The sequence below is a fragment of the Leucopleurus acutus genome, assembly GCF_964270905.1.
Source record: "Leucopleurus acutus genome assembly, chromosome: 6".
Taxonomy (NCBI): domain Eukaryota; kingdom Metazoa; phylum Chordata; class Mammalia; order Artiodactyla; family Delphinidae; genus Leucopleurus; species Leucopleurus acutus.
The window spans coordinates 32,276,862-32,296,976 of NC_139149.1; the positions used below are offsets into that span (position 1 = coordinate 32,276,862).

The 20,115-nt window shown below is 34.2% G+C and overlaps 1 protein-coding gene across 1 annotated transcript in view; it reads left to right on the plus strand.

The window, feature by feature from the left end:
• The window catches only part of ARHGAP15 (Rho GTPase activating protein 15), a gene marked incomplete at its 3' end in the record, with an annotated part of 621,352 nt that overhangs the window by 129,910 nt on the left and 471,327 nt on the right, over nt 1-20,115 (plus strand). Inside the window, exon 6 of the mRNA XM_082841317.1 lies at nt 196-285. Coding sequence (XP_082697443.1) covers nt 196-285 — 90 coding nt within the window. The remainder of the gene's footprint in view (nt 1-195; nt 286-20,115) is intronic.

The following is a 20,115-nucleotide window of genomic DNA, read 5'->3' on the forward strand; positions in this document are numbered from 1 at the left end:
CATTTCCATGCTTTGGCTATTGTACATAATGCTGCAATGAACATGACGGTGAGGATATCTATTTGAAACTGGAAAAAAGATAAGAAAGTCTTTATACCATAAATATATAGCTGCTAAGTCAATAAAGCTTTATTTTTTCTGACATGCATCTCCAGTGTTGTATGCTTTTTATTCTTATTGCATTTTCGTTTGCAGAAAACTGGGCACAAACCAGAAAGTGTGGATTTGTGTGGGGCATATATCGAATGGGCCAAAGAAAAATCAAGCAGAAAGAATGTCTTTCAGGTAAGAATGCTACATAGATTCAAATTATTCCTATTCCTTCTAAATCTGAGCTCTCTTGGGTAATCAAAACAAGACTACCTTGTTACGATGTTTTTATGTGCATGAACTAGTTGTGTAGAGGTCATTGTGAAAAACCTGGCTTCTCTTCCTTGTTGAATTTTGGTTGTTTTGTTGTTTTTCCCTGGTGACTGCTTGCTATCTAAACACAAAATATATGTTGTGTGGTGATTAATTATATACCCGAAAGTCATTGAATTTTTCAGTGTGTTTGATAGCTGTTTGTGGTTCAAACCTAGAATGCTTGGCTTAAATAGATTTAATGTAGGACTTTCAGATGTAAACAAAGTAAGATTTGCTAATTATGATAAACTATTTGCATTCATTGCCATTCCTGCTTTCCAGTCATAAATTATATTTACCAGTGTAACTTGGGGGATGGAGAGAGCTGAACAGTTATAAAAATTGGATTTTTCATATTGTATAATTTAATTTTTTGGAAAAAAATAACTGTGATTAATAATTTCAATCATGTTCCTTTAAATGGAAAGCACCAGATGAAATCCTTGAAAGAAAGGAAATGGGAAAACTTAATATTTCACATATGATGTTACTGAAATCCCTTTGGCAATTAATAACTTCAGATTATGGAAGTTGATCTTTTTCTATATTTACATGACATTTAATTTACTTTTATATCTCCAAAGTAACCAATAACTTTATAGTATATTTTAGAATTTATATCATTTAGTAGGAACTAGATTATCATAATTATTGTATCAAATGTCTTCTGAGACCATTTTAGCCCTTGAAGAAAAGTCAATTCTGTTCTTAAATGTATCACTAAAATTAATGTATTCAGTCTTATAGAAGTATAGGTAGGTGACATTTCTTATCTGAACTCTCACTGGGATGAAAAAACTGATTTTCAGTTTGTTTTTGCATTTTCCAAATGCTCAATGAATTCTAGGCAAATAATTTGGACTTATGTTAATTAAAAAAACAAAACAAAACAACATGAAAAAACACTTTTAACATATTATGGAATAACTTATTTTTCTGATTATAGTTGAATTCTATTTAGGTATTCATTTTTATATGGAAGAGGTTTTTTTGTTTTTCTTTTTCTTTTTAACCAAAAATGAGGAAGAAAGAAAGAAAGGAAGGAAAGAAGAAAACCAAAAAAAAGAAATAAAGAAAACTAAACATACTTGCCAAGAAATCAAAGGACTAAAGCCCAAAGTGATTAGAAGGTGAACTTACAGAATCAAGAAGTAAAATTAAATTTTTTTTTAAAGTCAGGAATTGTAGATCAGTGATATACTCTGTCTCCCAATCTCTTGCTTTTATTTTTTTTTATTCTGCTATAAATAAGAAAATTTAGGGGCTATAATCCTAGCCTCTGTGACAACCTAGATAATCAGTATGGCTAGTTCTGAACAGGGTAGGGTGAGCTAAGTGGTTTAGTTTTATTATGTATTGTGAGTTTAGCAACCTAATCATCAATGTTGTAAAATAAAGACATTATAAAAAACAAAACAAAACAAAAATAAAGACATTAAAATTTGACACTGACATAATTCTTGAATAGAAGAAACCCTCGGAGTTGAACTAAGGAAGACTTTTTCAGTTCCTTCTGTTAACCTTATGAAGAGTTAAGTTAGATCACAAATGAGGATGATAATCAAATATATATGATGTGTACAGGGCTGCGAATATGGAAGAAAATATTTAAGTATAATTTTACATAGCTGTGAATATAATATTCATAGATGTATATTTAAACCAATACATTGATAATATGTTATCATCCTAACCTTTTCGGGGTGTGACTGCCTCTGTTATAATATTTTACTCATTTTTCTTATTTCTTAATGTAGGTACTTCCAAAGATATTAAAACTATTCTCACTTTTGGTAGCTTTTTGGAGGTGAAAATCTTGCCAGTTAGCTTTGTTTGTAAGATACCTGAGCAGTTCATGGGACTTCAGTTTTCTTACATCCAGTTTATCTTTTTTTGTCTTGTACCCTTTAGTTTAGAGAAACAAGAGGTGATGATAAGGATGTTGCAAATAATAAAACTAAAGAAAGATTCAGGTTTAATTTCCTGCTTCATTCTTTTTGGGGTGAATCATGTGGTTTTCTTGTCATGCTGAAATCTTTTCATCATCTAAACATATGAGCTTAGGTAAAATTGACTAATACGTATCCATAGTGAAAGTAAGCGTTTCAAGAGGAACAATATAGATAGCTTTTATAGTTCTGTTAACAAAAAAGCATCGGGAAGGATTTGTCAGAGAGCTAGCTCTAGATGACTTGCATCAATATTTGATTAGGTACATTAGCTGGAATAACTCTCAAATGATCAGAATAAACATGATTATATCTCAAAAACATGGTATTAAGGCATTGTTGGGTATCTGAGTGTGTGTGTTCAAGGGTTTCATTACCTACAGGATAATGAAGTATTTCTTCCTCAGTGAAAAAGACCATCACAGTTTTAGCCGATATGCTACATCAGAAATAGCTTTAGAATACCAAGTTTGAATTAGGCATGGTGTTCAATCTCAGTCTATGAATTATAGATTACAGATAGCAAACGACTATTGAGATTTTTGGTTCAAGAAAAATCAAGGAAAAGCAAAATTAGAAATAATTTAAAATTTGAAATCTGTCTTTAAAAACTTGATGGATTAGCAGTTATATGCCACATAATTACAATGTCTCTAGAGAAGTTGAACTTAAAATGAAGAGGAAAACAAACAAACATGTGCCTGAGATATGCTCGAAAGACTCAGAAGCAAACATTTATGACACAAAAAAATGGAAGGATTTCATTTGTTTCCTTTGTATATGTCATTTGGACATTTGAGTTCATTTTCTTTTTGCATTAAAAGTCGAATTTTCTTTATAGTCAAAGTCTTATTAAACTCTTGATGTAAATTCAATCTTATTTGATTGGTACATAGTAACATAACTGTGCCAGCATTAATTAATTAGGTTTTGTATTCAACTATTCTCAGTAATTCAGAATGATGCTCACTGGCTGAGTTCAAGAACATCTGCCTATTTTAGAGCAGTTTTTGACATAAGTAGCTTTAATAATAAATAATATATTAAAGATATTTAGCAACTTCTATAATATATATATGTAAAGTAGACATAGACAAGTCATAATGTGTTTAAAGTATAAATGTACATACATGTATGCATATATGATGTATGTGTCAATGTATATACCCACATGTAATAGCTTGACGTTAAGAAATAGAATGGTCCTTTCCACACACATACACTACCAACACTGAAAGACATATTGTATTTATTATAAAGGTCATACACACTCTAAGTTAAACTAGTAAATGTTCATTGCTGCTAACTTTTGTTCAATTCTGCATTTAGCATAATTGTCAAGGACCATCACAAGTTTGATGTAGCTTGAGAAAGCATTTAGCAACCGAGTAAATTGTAATGAAATGTGGTACGAGTTTTCTTAGTTAAGAGCAACCCTAGGTCTTCATCAGGGAAAGAGTGAATAAAAAGATTTATGTTCAAATCACATGTTTTAAGCATTTCTGCTAAGTGCTAGTTTGCTCTTTGGTGTTTAGCCTGAAATTTAAAGCACTGAGGATTAAAAGGATTACAACATAATCTTAAATAATCCTAAATGTCATTTACAGAGAGATACTTGTAATAACTAAATAAAACCATGTGAAAGGATGGCAGTATTGTCAGGCAGCATCTGTAACATAAGCAGTGCTTCTGTCACCTTCTCTTTCCTCATGGATACGTCAGGCATTTACAAAGCTTTTCAATAGAAGTCCAGTTGAAAAAATGGTTGTAAAATAATTTATAACAATCAGTAATTTTTAAACATCTACTATCTTTTTGTTTCAAAGTTGAAGGAAAAGTTTCACTCAGGTTTCCTTCCTTCCTTTGAACATAAGGCTCTCTGAACTAAACATTTTTGAAAGTCTGGGGAAAAGGAGTTCATGATATGGCTATCAAATAAATAGATGACACACCTCTAAAACATTCCCAGCCTCCAAGAAGCTGCCCTCTTATTAAATATATGATGGTCCCAAGCACTGTAATTAATTCCATGCCTTTTAATTTAGCACTAAAATATTCTTTACTCCTGTCATGTAAATTAGTTTTGCCTCCTCAAAGAATATACGAAGATAGAGACTATATCCCATACTGCATTTTTAAACCAGAAGACTGGAAACCTTTTAACCAATTCAGTGGTTACTACTAAGGCTAAAATTGCATTGTTTCAGTTAAAAAAAAAAAAAAAAAAGAAAAGAAATTCATTGTCATAAAAAAATTTTAAGAAATTGTGTCCACAATATAGGCTCTATATTCCAAGATGATTTCTGGAGTGTCATCTCTAGTCACTTTTTAAAATGGGGGTTAAGAATAAGAAAAATACTATCTGTTTTCTTGGTCATTTTCATTACAACAGTAGTTGATTACTCATTTGAAATAATTAAACCTTTTCTCAGAGCCAGACGGTGACTAGGCCTCAGTTTTTCTGAGTTTCCTTTCAAATAAAATTTTCAAAAAATTTCACCCATGAACATGCAGCAGGCTCATCTACAGATTACGTGATTTAAATAAGATAATTCTACTATTAATGAATTATGGTTGATTAGAACTGTATCAATTGCCTGCCTTAAAGGCAGAAAAAAATTAAATGACTCAAGAAGATGAAAGTATTTTTTTTCCTCTCACCACCAATTTATAACCTCAACAAAAACCATGGCCAAATTTCTTGGATTTGAGATTCTTTTTTTTTTTTTTTTTTTTTGCATTACACGGGCTCATTTTTAACGTATAAAAATATCTCAAGGAAGCCAATTCTGTCCCTAAAAGTAAATCTCGGAATAGATTTATCATTAGTTGTATTTCTTTTCTGACTTTGGATGGAGTCTTCTGACTATAATGTATATTAAACATATTCATGTAATATTTTCCATGGATATGCTTTACATTTAAACATAATTTGATAGCTCTTCCTGATCTGAATATGTCTTAGCTTAAAATCTTTAAGTACTACTTAAGTTTATTAATGGGAAGATAATTTAATAACATCTTGGAAAATGTCATTTTAAGCCAAAAGGAAAACTACTGGTATTTTGCTTTTATCCATTTCCTTCTGTTAAAAGTGATGGTTTAAAATAAATCTGAGCTTTTATCAATTTTCTCTTTCATTTTTCAATGCTTGTAGTTAGACTAAATGCAAAAGGATAATTCTTCACATTCATATATGCATTAGATTTCGAGTAAAGCTGGTTTCACTTTGGAGAATTACTCACAGTATCTTGAAAGGCATGGCATTAAAAATAAACCAGAATAAGAGCAGCATTAATGTCTAATACAGTTGTTTTTTTAGTTTTTTCTTGTCCCCAATCATTTTATCTACTTATTAGATATTCATCCATCATTCAGAAGGTTCAGTGGAGAGAGCACAAGAGTCTGGGGACGTGTGTTCCAGTTTTGGCGATGTCAGTTGTAACTTTATGTAGAACCCAGGGTAGGATCCCTCCTCCAGCTTACAGTTTTTCACAGCAAAGAAATAAGAGAGAAGCCTTTAACTCACCTGCCTCCCATCTGTGTTAAGGTTAAAGTGAAACAGCCCTGTATTTGAAAGCAACTCCAAAGGACTGATTTTTAACATAAATAAGATGGGGTTGTATTCATCTTCTAACCACATCATCTCACAGTACTTTGAGAACAATTCCAGATGTGGATTTTGGAAGAAAATGGGTAGGAGAGGTATGCCTCTGTGAAATGCAATTCAGGGTCTCTGTACTCTCTGTACTACCTTATGAACTTAACCAAGAGACTAAGATTAAATATACCATTGAAAATCTGTTCATTCATTGTCTAAGGATATGTGTCCTCAAACATTACGGAAATTATTTTTAATATCCTAGTCTATAAGTAAATAGTATAATTAATGTAATATCTAATCAATACAAGTTATTTAATTAATGTCATATCCTAGTAAACACTTTAAGAAAAGCATTTTGCCCTGAAAGCCTCTACCAAGCTATTGAGAGCATCTTGCAAAAGGGAACTTAGAGACAAGTGCAGCTACTATGCCCCCAAATGAGAGACAACAGTAACTCTTTTTATTCCCCTACTTAGATATCAGGACAACACTTTTTTTCTGATTGAAGGGGAAGGGATATTATTTTGATGATTTTGGCTTCATTTTTACCAGTGGGATTTCACAGAAGAATTTTGATGAATGGAATGATATAATTTTTTATAATTGGGGATTTGATTTAGGAATATTAACGTTAAGGGTGTATATAAGGCTTACTGCAAAGGAGAGAGCCTGGAGACAGGAATTAAAATTGATTGCAGAAATCTAAGGTGAGACCCAAAGAGCATGTTAGCCTGACTGAGGAAAAGAGAAACAGAAACAAGTCCTTGGATGGCAAGTACACCCCTCAAATGAAGAACATGCCTGTTTGTTCAGACCACGTTACTTGGAAACCACTGTCTTTTTTCTGGTTCAACTTTTGAGAAGTAATAAAGATCTCTGTAAAAAAACAGGTATAATCTCAAGTATAGAATTAAGATACTGATACCTTGGGTGTATTATCAAATAAAACAATAGCAAGCTTATGTTGCCTGGTGATTCCATGAAGCATGGTAGTCTGTGAGGATATGGTCTCATTTGCACAGCTTCTTTATTATACTAACTACCAAAGGACACAATGCTACCTCACTGTCTTCTACCTTACTGTCTTCATTTGTTTTTAAACTATCATCAAAGCAGAATGCTACTGGATGACAGTAAAGATTGACAATAGCCATACTAGTACCTTTTAGTCCCAAATTAGCCAAGAGAACCAAGATTTTAAGGTTCCAAAATAAAATAAAATTAATCAAAATTAAAAATATAAAGAAAAAAAAGAGAAAATGTCAACTTGTCTTCTTTTACTTCTAATATTTTAGCAGAAGAATGGATGTGTGTTACCTAATGGGCTTATGTCACTGGTTAGCTCACTTCACATCGCCTTCTGGAATAGCTGGCTCCGTGTGCTCAAAGATAAGAGTTGTCCATTTGGAATAAATTCTGGATTTTAGTTTGACACCAGGCTAAATGCAACATGCCATTCTTCATTTATTGACATCATGATGTAAATCCTCTCCTCTTATGGAACACACTCTGTTTCTTGATGTTTTGGTAGAACTGGTGTGTTGGTCACTGAGCCATACATGGGCTAACAGTGCATTTCCCCATGTCTGCAGAACCAGAGTGAGGCTAGCTGAGTTATGTGGGATCAAACCTGGGCCTTCATAACACCCACCTGAGCAAAAGCCACCACTGCCAATGGGGGATTTCATGGCATCAAAGTAGAATCATCAAGTGTTATGGTTTTTCCATTTGTAATTTTCCTCTTGTAAAGTACAAAAGATATTACACTGATGCTAGCAAGACAACGTTCAAACCAATTTATTCCTTTTTCATCTCTCTTTCAAAATTCTTATTTTATATTTTAAAGGAGAACAACTGTGTTTATTTCATGATGAATATGATTTCTTTTAATAGTAAACAGGCTTTTTCTAGAAAAAGGAACGATTTAATCCCTAAAGCTGGTAAATAATAGATGGGGCCAATAAATGGTATGACATTTTATAGCTTGTCCATGAGGGTGACACAGGGTGAAATAAAATTGAGTGGTTTTGGATAATATAGGATCACTGGCAGAGATATAGTTGATGCCATTCAGTTTTTAGAAACATAAGATAATGAGGCTGGACCTGAAAGCAAGAGAAAAAAATATATATTCACAGCATTTATATGCCACAAGTCACTGAGCAGGGAAAAATCTGGGCAGTGGTGAGCAAAACCTCAAAGCAGTGTTTAAAGCAGTATAAGAAAACAACAAAGCAAGCATCCATAACAAAGGTATGAAATGTACACAAGAAAAAAAATAAGTTTAAAATTAAAGGAAAATGCCAGCATTCATACAGAACTGGAGAGGCCACTTATAGAATCTATGCAGCCTCTCAATATATGAGTTAAATATGTTACTAAAAATTTAGTAGAAAATAAATATTCAAGAGCAAGGCTGTAAACACTGCAGGACAGTTAAGGATTCTCGGTATTTGAAAAGGAGAGGAGGCTGTTTTTTTATCTTGACAGAATGTTGAGAAATGATCTAAGAGAAACGATGAAATGAAATGCCTGATGGTGGGGAAGGATCAGGAAGGAAGCTGTTTAAACTCTTTTCAGATAACAGATCAGTATGAGGTGATTTGACCAAGGGAGGCACATTCACTTGGAGGCTTTAGATGAATTTCTTTTTAGTAGAGAGCTATTAGATCCTTGGCCTTCATCCCACCACTTTGCCTAACATTTTATTTCCAGCACTGGGAGAAATTCTAAGTCTGACTTCCTTGGTGAACATGTGCAAACCAAAAAAAATTTACAGTGGAGAAGTTAACAAATGCTGCAAACAGCCCAAAAAGGGAAAGAAACATTGATATTGAGGATTCCCTTCCTGAGTAATATAGACCTTGATAGTTTTTAGGGATTTTTTTTAAAACTTGAATTTAAACAGTGCTTCATTTTTCAAAATTCTCACACCCATGATCAAGTAGAGGAGAAGCTTCTGATATTTGAGATCTGTGATAGATTTGAAATCAATTCGTGGGAAGGGAGGTTATGAACACACTCTTTTGATGTGTAGGATGACTGATGAGGGTGGCAGGAAATTATGTGAAACCCTTCTCTTTTGACAGCCACACTGGAACATGTACAACCGCAGATGTTATTTGTCCATCAGAAAGGAAAATATTTGTTTCAAGCCACAGGCATTTTCTATCACGATATCAAAATGAAATTCAACAACAATTTAATGTTTAATGTGTAAGAAAATAAATATTTTCGGGGGGCCCAAATTCTAGAAAGCAAATAGATCCCACAAAATATAACTAGTGACATGAAAAAAATAGCTGGCCTCATTACGAACAAATCTGTCCTTTTGCTAAAGTAAGGATTGTTCTATTATTAACATAGGAAATCTTAGATGGACTGCACATAATGCCGCATTATTCATAAAAGCATTGCTGCCATCTGGTGGCTAGTTGGCATTTCAACACTGACTTTGCTGATTCGATTTGGCTGGGTGCTCTGGAGAGGTATTCAAAGGAGGTCTCTATTTATGTTGTTAAGCTTAAACCTGAAATCCCATGGCCCTAGATGTATTCATCTGATGGCAGTCCTTTCTCTCTGTCCTGTCATAGAATGGAGGATTCAGGGGAAGCAATGACACACTTGTGTAATTTTTGTCCTGAACATGAAAGTATATTTTCCATGACTTATCTAAGGAAGTTATTCTTGGCTGTTATTGACTGATGAATTTTATCAACACTCATTTCTGTTAGAAAATAAATATGTAGTCAAATATTAGGAAGATTTATTGAATCTAAAGATATACTATATTGCTTAAATAAGAATATATGTGAGATGTTGTAATCCCTCTTTTGGATCTAAGCATGAATTTTTTTTAAGTTACCACTTACTGAGCTTGATTTTGGAAATAACATAATTTACAGCGTCAAAAGAGAGAAATGTGTAGGGCTTCATAAAATTCAAGATTTCTTCCCAGTCACTCAATTGTTATATTGAAGAAATCTGATTAATTGCTAATGACTCAGAGACTTACGAAGTCATCTTTCTTCATGGATTTACAAGTTAAATGACAAATATTCAGCTCATGCTGCACTTTTTATCAAAAATATAATAGTTAAAATGTAATTTAAGAAATTTTGATGGTTCTTAAGCATCAGTGAATTAACACATTCTTAATCAGAAGCAGTAGGGTTATCTTGGCAACTTCAGTGTATGTTTTGTTTCTAATAACTGTAGAATGTCTCATTGTATGTAATGAAAATCCTGATCCTTAAAGTGTATACTTATATAGATCACAAGTCTTTAAAGATTATAGGAGATAATGAGTTAAAATTACCCTAGGAGGAAAGTTGAAGTTCAGTCCTGAATTCTCAAGGATGATATTTAATAGTTAATACTCAGTTTCTACCAGCTATTTGCCTACATCTTTAAACCACCTTATAATTTAGTAAAAGTCAGATAACAAAAGGCCATTGCACTAACTTGGGAGAATCATAATATCAAATGCATATTATCTTTGCAAAAAAATTTGTAAATGCCTGCTTTTAAAGTAAGACTGTGGGTTTTATTTTTAAATTTTTGGTTAAGATTTTCACTCTGTGAATGCATACTTGATAATACCCTCGATAAGTACCTACTTTTGCCACTTAAAATGTTTTCTCCCTCAAAATATTTAATTTGACTCATGGAAGAACATTGCTGGTTTTCCCTGGGAAGATCGCTTAATCCCCTACCCCTACCCCTACCCCTGTCTCTATTTAGGAAGAGGATATGAAAAACAACAATAAAACCTTAGAAAGAAAGTAAAATCTATAATGATTATGCCCCAGTCTCTTTCACCTATAAGTATAAAATTTCAAGTAAATTATTTTCCTATTCAACTTGGATACAACCCTATAGTGGCTTCTAATGGCTCCGTAATAGAGATGGTAGCTATGGTCAGGACGCTCCAGGCTGTAGTCATAAGTTGCTAATGTTTGTTTCAATAACATTTGCTTTCTGGCAGCTTTTACAGCTACTTAACACTAAATTCCCATTTAGCCAGGAGAATCATTCACATACTATAATGAATGATGTCACCTTAAATCCTTTAGTATGTAATTGCTGGATGTTACATTTTATAGCAGGGCATTTAATGGTGTATTTGTTTATGCTAAATTTTATGACAGTGACAGCTGTATCTCAGTGGAGGAATGATCCATTCCTTTCATAGGAAGCTAGGTTTGAATTCTCTTTAAGCAAACAGATTTGCCATATATGCCCTCTGGTTTGGGCAGGGTTCCCCCGCAAACCAAAGTTAGAGACTAGGAATTTTGTAGCAAGTAGTTTATTTGCGAGGTGTCCCAGAAAGCAAGAATTCAGAACTAGAAAGAGTGAAACAGAGGAGGAAAAGGCACTACAAGTAACGTTATTGAGTGGGTCAAAGTGGCTAGGATGCTTGTCAGAATTTTCACCCAAGGATTAACAGAATGAAGCATTTGTTCATCAGCTTCTCATCCCTTTGGTTTAGGGTCACCTCGGATGGGATAATATCTTTAAATCTTCTTGACTTTTAGACTGCACATGTGTGTGTATGTGTGTGTCTGTGTGTGCACCAAGAAGGCTCTTTCAGGTGTCCTCCTCCTTAGACTAGAGAATATCAGTGACAGAAAGTGAAAGATACCTGGTGCATGCTTGAGGCAAGATGAAGTCAGGACAAAGGAATGTGAAGCCCTCACAGAAATGTTTACACCAGCTACAGCTAGAGTCACAGGTAAAGCCAAGAGGATGTGAGGCAGGACACAAGAAGTATGTGATGCAATTCACTCCTTCCTATACTCAAATTGACTTGGACCTCATGTTAACCTTAATCCATTTCTGAATATTCCAAGATGGTGGCTGGCCTCAGTTTCTTCAAAAGAGGTAGTAAAAAAGTGGTGGTAGTATAAGTTACACTCCTTTACTGCCACTGTGTCTGAGGTCATATTTGCTATTCATCATCTACTTCTTGTACCACTCATTCTAGATTTTCCTCACCCTCAGTCAGGACTGCAACTAGTCTGTTGTGTTTGCCTTATGAGGTGAATCAGACTTTCATACCTGACGGATTTGAGCCCTTAATTTTTTGACAGTGCCAGCCTCTGTTTGCTGCAGTTGACAGATCACTGCTCTCACCAGGCACAGAAACACCAAGACACATGTCAGTGAATTCCCCGAGTTCCTGAATCATTTCTCCAACTCCCATTGTACAGAAGCAACTTCACCTTCTCATTTTAATAGGGCCAGTTATCCTCATGATTATAACAGCTATTTTATTTGTCTGTTGGTCCACTGCTTGAGTATCCATAGTTACATAGCAGTGATTATAGCTTTAAGTTCAGTGATTCCATTACTAATCCTTGCCAGAAGCAAACTTCTCCCCCATCCCAAGAACAAGAATTTTTAATCTAGCAGAGCCAAAGCTGCAAAAGTCAAAAGCATCAATGCTGCAAATGGGTTACTACAGGAGCTACTCCTGCTTCTACCTCTTGGTCCTTAGACTCATATAATCTAGCTGTTGGGGACACTGTAACATATATCAGATAATGATTCAGTATATATATTGCATCTTGCAATACAACACCCTAACCAAACAGGGTCTAATCCCTAAGCTATCACCTTAACTGAGACTTTAAGAAGTCATTCCATTATTCTATTAGGTTGATTGCTACCAAACAATATGTTATTTAGTAAGAACAGTGGATCCCGGGATCCACTTTCAAAGGAAGGGCTCTGATACAGTGAATTTGCTATCAGGCACCTGGTTAGTCTCCTTTAAGGACTCAGTTGTGCTTCTGCTGCTGGAAGACTGAGCAATCAGCAGTGGTAGGAGTTATATCATCCTTGGTTAGAGGGAGCCATGGTTTGGCATCTGTGCATAGTTTCCATCTTTGCTACTAGGGCCACTCCATTCATGAGTGTATTATACAAGTTCCAAGTGGCTAAAGACAAAGGTTAGAGGACTTCAACTGATTAAGTCATCTGGTGTACTTACTCTCTGGTAGACATTAACACATGAAGATGAAACACAATGATTTGCATGTCCTGTGCCCACTCCCATGAGTCCACTGACTCCTTTATCTCCAGCCTTCCAGACTGTTTCCTTCCAGGCCTCTGACCAACAAGCAGAGTCATTCTCCACTTTCCAGAAATCAGTCTATATGCTTACCTCAGGCTGCCCTGCTCTCTACAGAGTGAACAAGTCAAGTTTATTTCTTATATTTCTCCCCATGGGAATATTTCTCCTCACCACTTTCCTGCAGGCTCACCCCAGGGTCGGCCTATGGTGCAGCTGCAGTTCATATTTTTGGTGTTCACCAACATACTGAGCTGACCCATTCATGAATCAGGCTTGAGTTTTTTCATCCTTCATCAGTTGGCTTTTAGGAACTTCCATGAGGCCATAGGTGCAAGCTCAGGGAGAAGCACTACTCCAATAGTGACAGATATAATGGGGCTTTGAGCCATGTGTTCATGTAACTTACTTAGGCCCTCTGGACCTGCTTGGGCCAAATTCTAAATATAGCATTTCTATCCATGGATTGTTGTCCAATATTATTATTCAATGGATTTGACAATGCCTGGCTCATCATGGGAAGCTGAAGTCACATAGTCTCTTGACGTCTTGTGATCAGGTGCTCAGTCTGTTCTAACCCAGTAATAGGCCAGGAGCTATGTTTTAGGTGGTGAGGATTTCTTTACTGAAGGAAGCAAAGCCTTCCTCCACAACCCTGGGGGTCTTCATTGTGAGGATCTTTTTATAAACTGCCACAAACTCCACAGCAGCATTATACTGTAATTCCTCATTGAGTTTTCTGAGTCATATGACTCAAGAGTCAAAGAGCTTACACCATAGCCTGAGCTTGCTGCAGGCATTGCTAAGTTATGGATAGCCAGGCTGATGTGTGAATGACATCCAGAAATACTCCTGCTGGCTAGTGTACTGACTCACCTGTCATGGAGGTCCAGGGCTTGTGATGATATCACTGTTCAAGAATATCTAAGAGCAACCCAGATTCTTGATTGTAAACAAATACAAGATTATTGTTTTAAACCACTAAATTTGGGGCTAGTTTGTTACAGAGCAACAGCTAATTGATACAAGTAATATGCCTACAAAGAAAATTCAATGGCATGATTTTTAGAAGAAAAAAATAACATATTTGAAAGTAAAATCCAGCCAGTATAAAAGACCTTTGTAAAGGTTGTGGAAACCCAGTTCATGGTGTCAGCTTCTAATAATTAACTACCAAGCACTAGTTCCTTACAGGGTTGTAGAGAAAATGCAGGTAGTAGCATTTCATCTCATCATGTGTCTTTTCTATTACTCAGTTTGTTTATAGAAATAGCCGCCTAACAAAGTTAACTTCCAGGAAAGATGCCAGGTTACACAGAACCATACCAGAGCCTCAGAATCACTTTGGGCTTTCACCCAAAGTTTTTGCAACATTAGGTGGAGGCAACATAATTTGGCTTGAAAAGTTACAAGAGAAAAAATCACAGCAAATGCTCATGGAACAGTATGTTCAGAGTCTTCAAGATAGTATCTTTCTTGGCCTCTTAAAAATCAGAGACTATTGTATATTTATGCTATTTTTTTAAATGGTCTGGATCAACAGGACCCAGGGTTGTCACAGGTCATTGTTAGGCCAGCAACTATAGAGGTTCTAACCCAAAATTTGAGCCGTAAGACATAAGACCAGATAGAGCTACAGTTGGAAAATCTAAATATAGCTGAAAAGTTTTGGCACTTCAAGAATTTCTGGGAGAAAGAAAAGAAATTTGATTTCTGTGCTGCTGATGGAAAAGCTTGCAAATGACCTAAGAAAATTATATTTGTCATATTTTCATTGCAAATGGTATTTTTTATTTGTTCCTAAAAGTTGAAAATGACCTTCATGTTAAAAACCATTAGTTAGGAAAAAGCATGAAGTCCATGTTGCTTTGCATTTTGGAGTTAAATATTCTAGCAATTCCTTTAATTTTGAAAAATATATGCATAGAGAATGCTATTATTTGTCCTCAGAATTTTCACAGGATATTTCAGGTCAGAAGGTATTTATTTGTACAAGGTTAACATGTGATTCCCAGACCTACCTTCATCGATATAATTTTTAGTTTCTTTTTTTCTTCCTAAAATATGTAAATAAGAAGGTTTAATTCATTTATTTCTTTCTGTTTTTTTTTACATAATTAAACCCAAAGATAAGCATGGTATATTCTATGTTAAAGCTGCATGATACTAAGAATACTCTGCTTTGGATTAAAAATTTATTTGAATTCCTTAATTAAATTAAATTTTCAATTTTCAAGAGTTTATTATTTCTAAATCTGTGTTAGGTTAACTTCAGGAACAAAAACTGATGAAAAACAGGGAATAAAGTTATTCAGTTACATCAAAGTCTAGGTTTTAAATAATTTTTTGGTAGTTATTTTAGAAATTGTGTGTTCAGTTACTACTTTTTCACAGTACTGAGTAGAACTACAGAATCTTGGAAAAAGTCAGTTTTCAAAAATGTCTAATTTATGTTTAAGAAATTGAATAACACTCAACTATTTCCCATTTATTCCTATTACATCCGTTGTTTCACAGTTTATTTTAAATAATTTTTCCACTCCATATAAAATGCCATTTTGATAACACATGTTACTTTATCTTCTAAAGTCAAACAAAATTATTTTTTTTCAGTGTAACGCAAATCAAATCACGGTGCAAATTTCAGTAACTGGAGAAAGTAGCTGAGCTATTTTTCAAATGCAAGCTCTAAGAAAGTTAACTAATACTTGGGTTATGTAGAGTACTTATTTGCTATTGGTGACTAAGTAGCAATTCTACTAATTTTGCTGGAACTCCAAACAGGGTGAACTCAAGGTAGTCAGGACTTGTAATTAGATTGCTTTTACCAAAGACATGATTTATATATGACATTATTTACCAAAGAAATAATGTATGTCTGTGATTACTAATTCATATTTATTATTTATTTTTTTCACTTAGCATATGAATCTGCTAAATTTACTTATTAAAGGTGAAATATTTCTGAATTTTCTACTTTGATGAGTCCAATCTGACTCAGGGGCAGAGAGATGTAAGAGGGATCACTTCTTAAGTTACTTTGTGTAGGATTTCCATTGTATCAACAAAATTCTTACACTTACTTTTCTCCCATAAACTTTGCTTAGTATTCACTCATGTTTCCAAATAAATAAAAGATCTATAATGACTTAATGAAGTAAACATTAACAGAATGATACAAAGGACCAAATGGCATCAGGGTTTTGATTTACCATACTTCAATTTATGGTCCCTGTATCATCCAGGATAGACTTTAGGAACAGATTTCTGTTGCTCAGCTCTGTACTGTCTTCATTCTGGGTCACAGGTTGAAGGAATAGCCTCTGTCTGGAACAGATATGACAAGCTACATGCTAGCCTTTAAGCTCCTGTCTGAAAGTGGCATATGTCAGGTCTGTCTTCATTTCATGGGACCAAGGAAGTCACACAGCCAGGAGACTACACACTATAATCCTCCCATGTGCAGGGCCACTGCAGGGAGATGCACTGTTATAAATGGTAACTAATAATAGAGTCTACCACAATCCCTACACAACTACATATTCAACTCACTTGACATAACCTGCCCGATCTAAAGGGTTGTTGTTGTTCTTTAAATGGAGTAACATTTCATCAAGCCATTCTAGAGATAAAAAACATTTAACATAATTGATTGCATACTTGTAATTGATGGTGACATAGTGACTTATTTAAAAGAACCATTCAGCTTCTTTGATAAAGACTGTTGAGTATGAAACTAGAGTTCAAGTTATTCAACAACACATGACAACCTGCATACTAATTCATATCTATTTTAAATTAGTTCAAAAGTGTTGAGAATATAGAAAATGTGCATCAATAATTATTTAAGTCCAAGTCAGATGCATGAATTATAGGAGCTAAAGGTCAAAGAATTCAGAGTGAAATACTTTATGAGGGTGTCAAAAATGAGGTGAGGGTTGGAAAGTTCATTCAGTAATTGAACCATGTTAATAGGCTTACACCTTTTTTCAATGGTAAATGAATATATGTCTCATATTATCAAATAAGGCTGTCTTCTGATCATAGATATTTATATACCATCTTTAAAGATATTGAATACATACATACTGTGCCTGATTTTGTTGGTCTCTCAGGAAATGCTTTGCTGAAAAAATAAACTGTAGAGCACTTTTGTTGTTGAAATAACAGTTTTCTGGAATACAAATATTTGGCATAAGAAATCATGATTCTTTTCTGTCGAGTTTTATGAATTTTATCCTTCTGAGGTGTATTCTAGAGAGATAATATTAGATGGGATGGAAGACGAAATGAGGGTGCTCAGTGTAAATTGTTCAATAGCAAAGGAACACATTTTGCTTCATAAGCCTCATTTTTAATACTATAGATTTGTTACAACAAGTAAAAACTACTTTAATTTTAGCGAAAGTACCAACTAGTGTCAGTGAAAAATGATTGCAATTCAACTTTATGTATGTAGCTATCATGGCAAAGTAATTTTACAGAGTGTAGGTTTTTGTTTTGTTTTGTTTTTGCTTGGAAGTCATTGGTTTCAAGTCCTATGTTTCGAATGTACAGCGTATTGGTATAACACAAACAAAAAGGCCCTCAAACAAAAGTCCCAGTAAACCAAGTTGCAATTAGCTTCGACTCCTGGGAAATATTCTAGCATATGTTGCTGGCACTTGAAAAATTTACACCTTATGAGGAAAGGCAAGAAAATTCTGTCAAACAATTAAACTGATTGGAATTCCCAAGAATGTGAAAAAACAAAATGAGTCCTGTGTTAGAAAAGAATGGAAAATAGTTGTGTATACAGCTGTAAACAGAAAGAGTAAAAGATTTTTGTGCCTTGTGTAAATCAGTATTTTTTTTCTTTATAACACATGTAATGCAAGTCAGGTAAAAACTTTTAGTACTGGTTTATTCTTTAAAAAACTACACATTCTAGACTTGAAAATGTGTTTAATTAAATAACCTCTAGAATAGCAATAGAGTGGCACATTTGGTATTAATATTTTTGGATAAATTAGATGCTTATTAAATCTTTGGATAAGTATACATTTGACAACTAAGTTGGTAAAGATAAAATATGGGTATGTTACCATCAAATAATATAGAATATACCAAGAAGAGAGCAAATAATTCAGATTAAGGGTAAAACAGAAGTTGGCATTTAAAAGATTAAACTAGGGTAATATTAATTGAAAGAAAATTATCCAACAAAATGAAAACGGAAGACCCTGCTGTATGTTGCCCTTCCTAAGTAAATATACTTCAAAGAGTTGTAAGAAAAAAAATTAGAATACCTTAGGTTTTCAAGAAAATAAAATAAGCTTTCTGATTTAGAAGGCTATGTTTGGTAGATTTCTTTAAGAAAGAGAAAATACTATGGTTTACCCGTTTCCTATTCTAAATATTCCTGTGCCAACATGGGTTTATTATATTCACATGCTTTCATCTATATAGAAATTATAGGAGGTGATGGATAAGTTTATGACATTGATTGGTATGATGGTTTCAATGTTTTATACTTATCTCCAAACACATCAAGTTGTATTTATTAAACACCTATAGCTTTTTGTGTCTCAAAAAGATGAAAATGAATGAATCGTAACTACTTTAAAAGGATCTGTACTTAGTGAATATATAATATCCCATGCAGTTGATAAATGCAGTATTATTATTTTAAAAAAGAAATGATAAGTTAATTAAAGTAATGCTTCTCCAGTCTCATAACACAGGGAGATCAGCTTAGTGCTTTGTGACCAGCTAGAAGGGTGGGATGGGGGAGTGGGAGGGAGGGAGGGAGACACAAGAGGGAAGAGATATGGGGCTATATGTATATGTATAACTGATTCACTTTGTTATAAAGCAGAAACTAACACACCATTGTAAAGCACTTATATACTCCAATAAAAACGTTAAAAAAATAATAATGCTTCTCAAGCTTTTCTATTAATAAATCCTAAAGAGGGAATAAAAACTCTGAAAGCTAGGGAGGGGTCAGAGATAAAGATACAGACTTAGGGAACTTCAGGATTTAGATGGTGTCTAGCACATGAGGTTGCTAAACATGAGGTTTAGCACATACAGCTACTTGCCATTAAAGCTATAATTTCATCACATATAAAAGAAGTGAGTCTCATACAGGTCGTGATCCTTACAATCAACTTGCTCATCCAATTCTTAAATTTCACTGTCACAGTGATTTTTGTTCCAATTTTTAAGAGTGTTCCTTTACAGCTGATGGTTGAGACTCTGGACCTTTGAATTAATATATGATTAATGAGTCATTTTTTATTAATAAGGTAAAATAATGAATTTCCATTTACCTAGTCAAATTTTGATCATTTTCTATGAAGATAAATAACAAAATAACCCAGAAGTTAAAAACTTTGACTTAGTTAAGTATATACCTTCCAGTTGAAAAAAGTATTCCAGGTCACTTTCTATGAATTATAAATTTGGTTAAAAACTTTTTAAAAAGCCAAGCTATTTTTAAACTATTTATCATTTTTACTACTCTATTGATCATACTGAAAATAAATCATGAGCAAAATTATTCAAAACAAAATTATTCTCATTGAATGATATAGTGGCTGCAAGTGTGTTCAGAGTGAGTGCTAGCAGCCCTGCAGGGCTGCCTGTTATATCGATGTGTGTACAAGTCCCATTAGGTGCAAGTAACAATACCTTTTAAAAAAAACTGTCGGGCTTCCCTGGTGGTGCAGTGGTTGAGATTCTGCCTGCCGATGCAGGGGACACGGGTTCATGCCCCGGTTCGGGAAGATTCCCCATGCTGCGGAGCAGCTAGGCCCGTGAGCGATGGCCTCTGGGCCTGCGCGTCCAGAGCCTGTGCCCCGCAACGAGAGAGGCCACAACAGTGAGAGGCCCACGTACCACAAAAACAAAACAAAAAACAAAACACTGTCCACAAAGAGGCGCAGATATTATGTCAATAATTTACAAATATGTCTGTAGTAAAATATTAATCATCTTACATATTCTTCACCAACTACAAACCTTTATTTGATTTTCATTTTGCTCAAGATGTTACTAACTCAGAAGTTTTCACCTTTGTGTAGACATTTCTGGTTTGC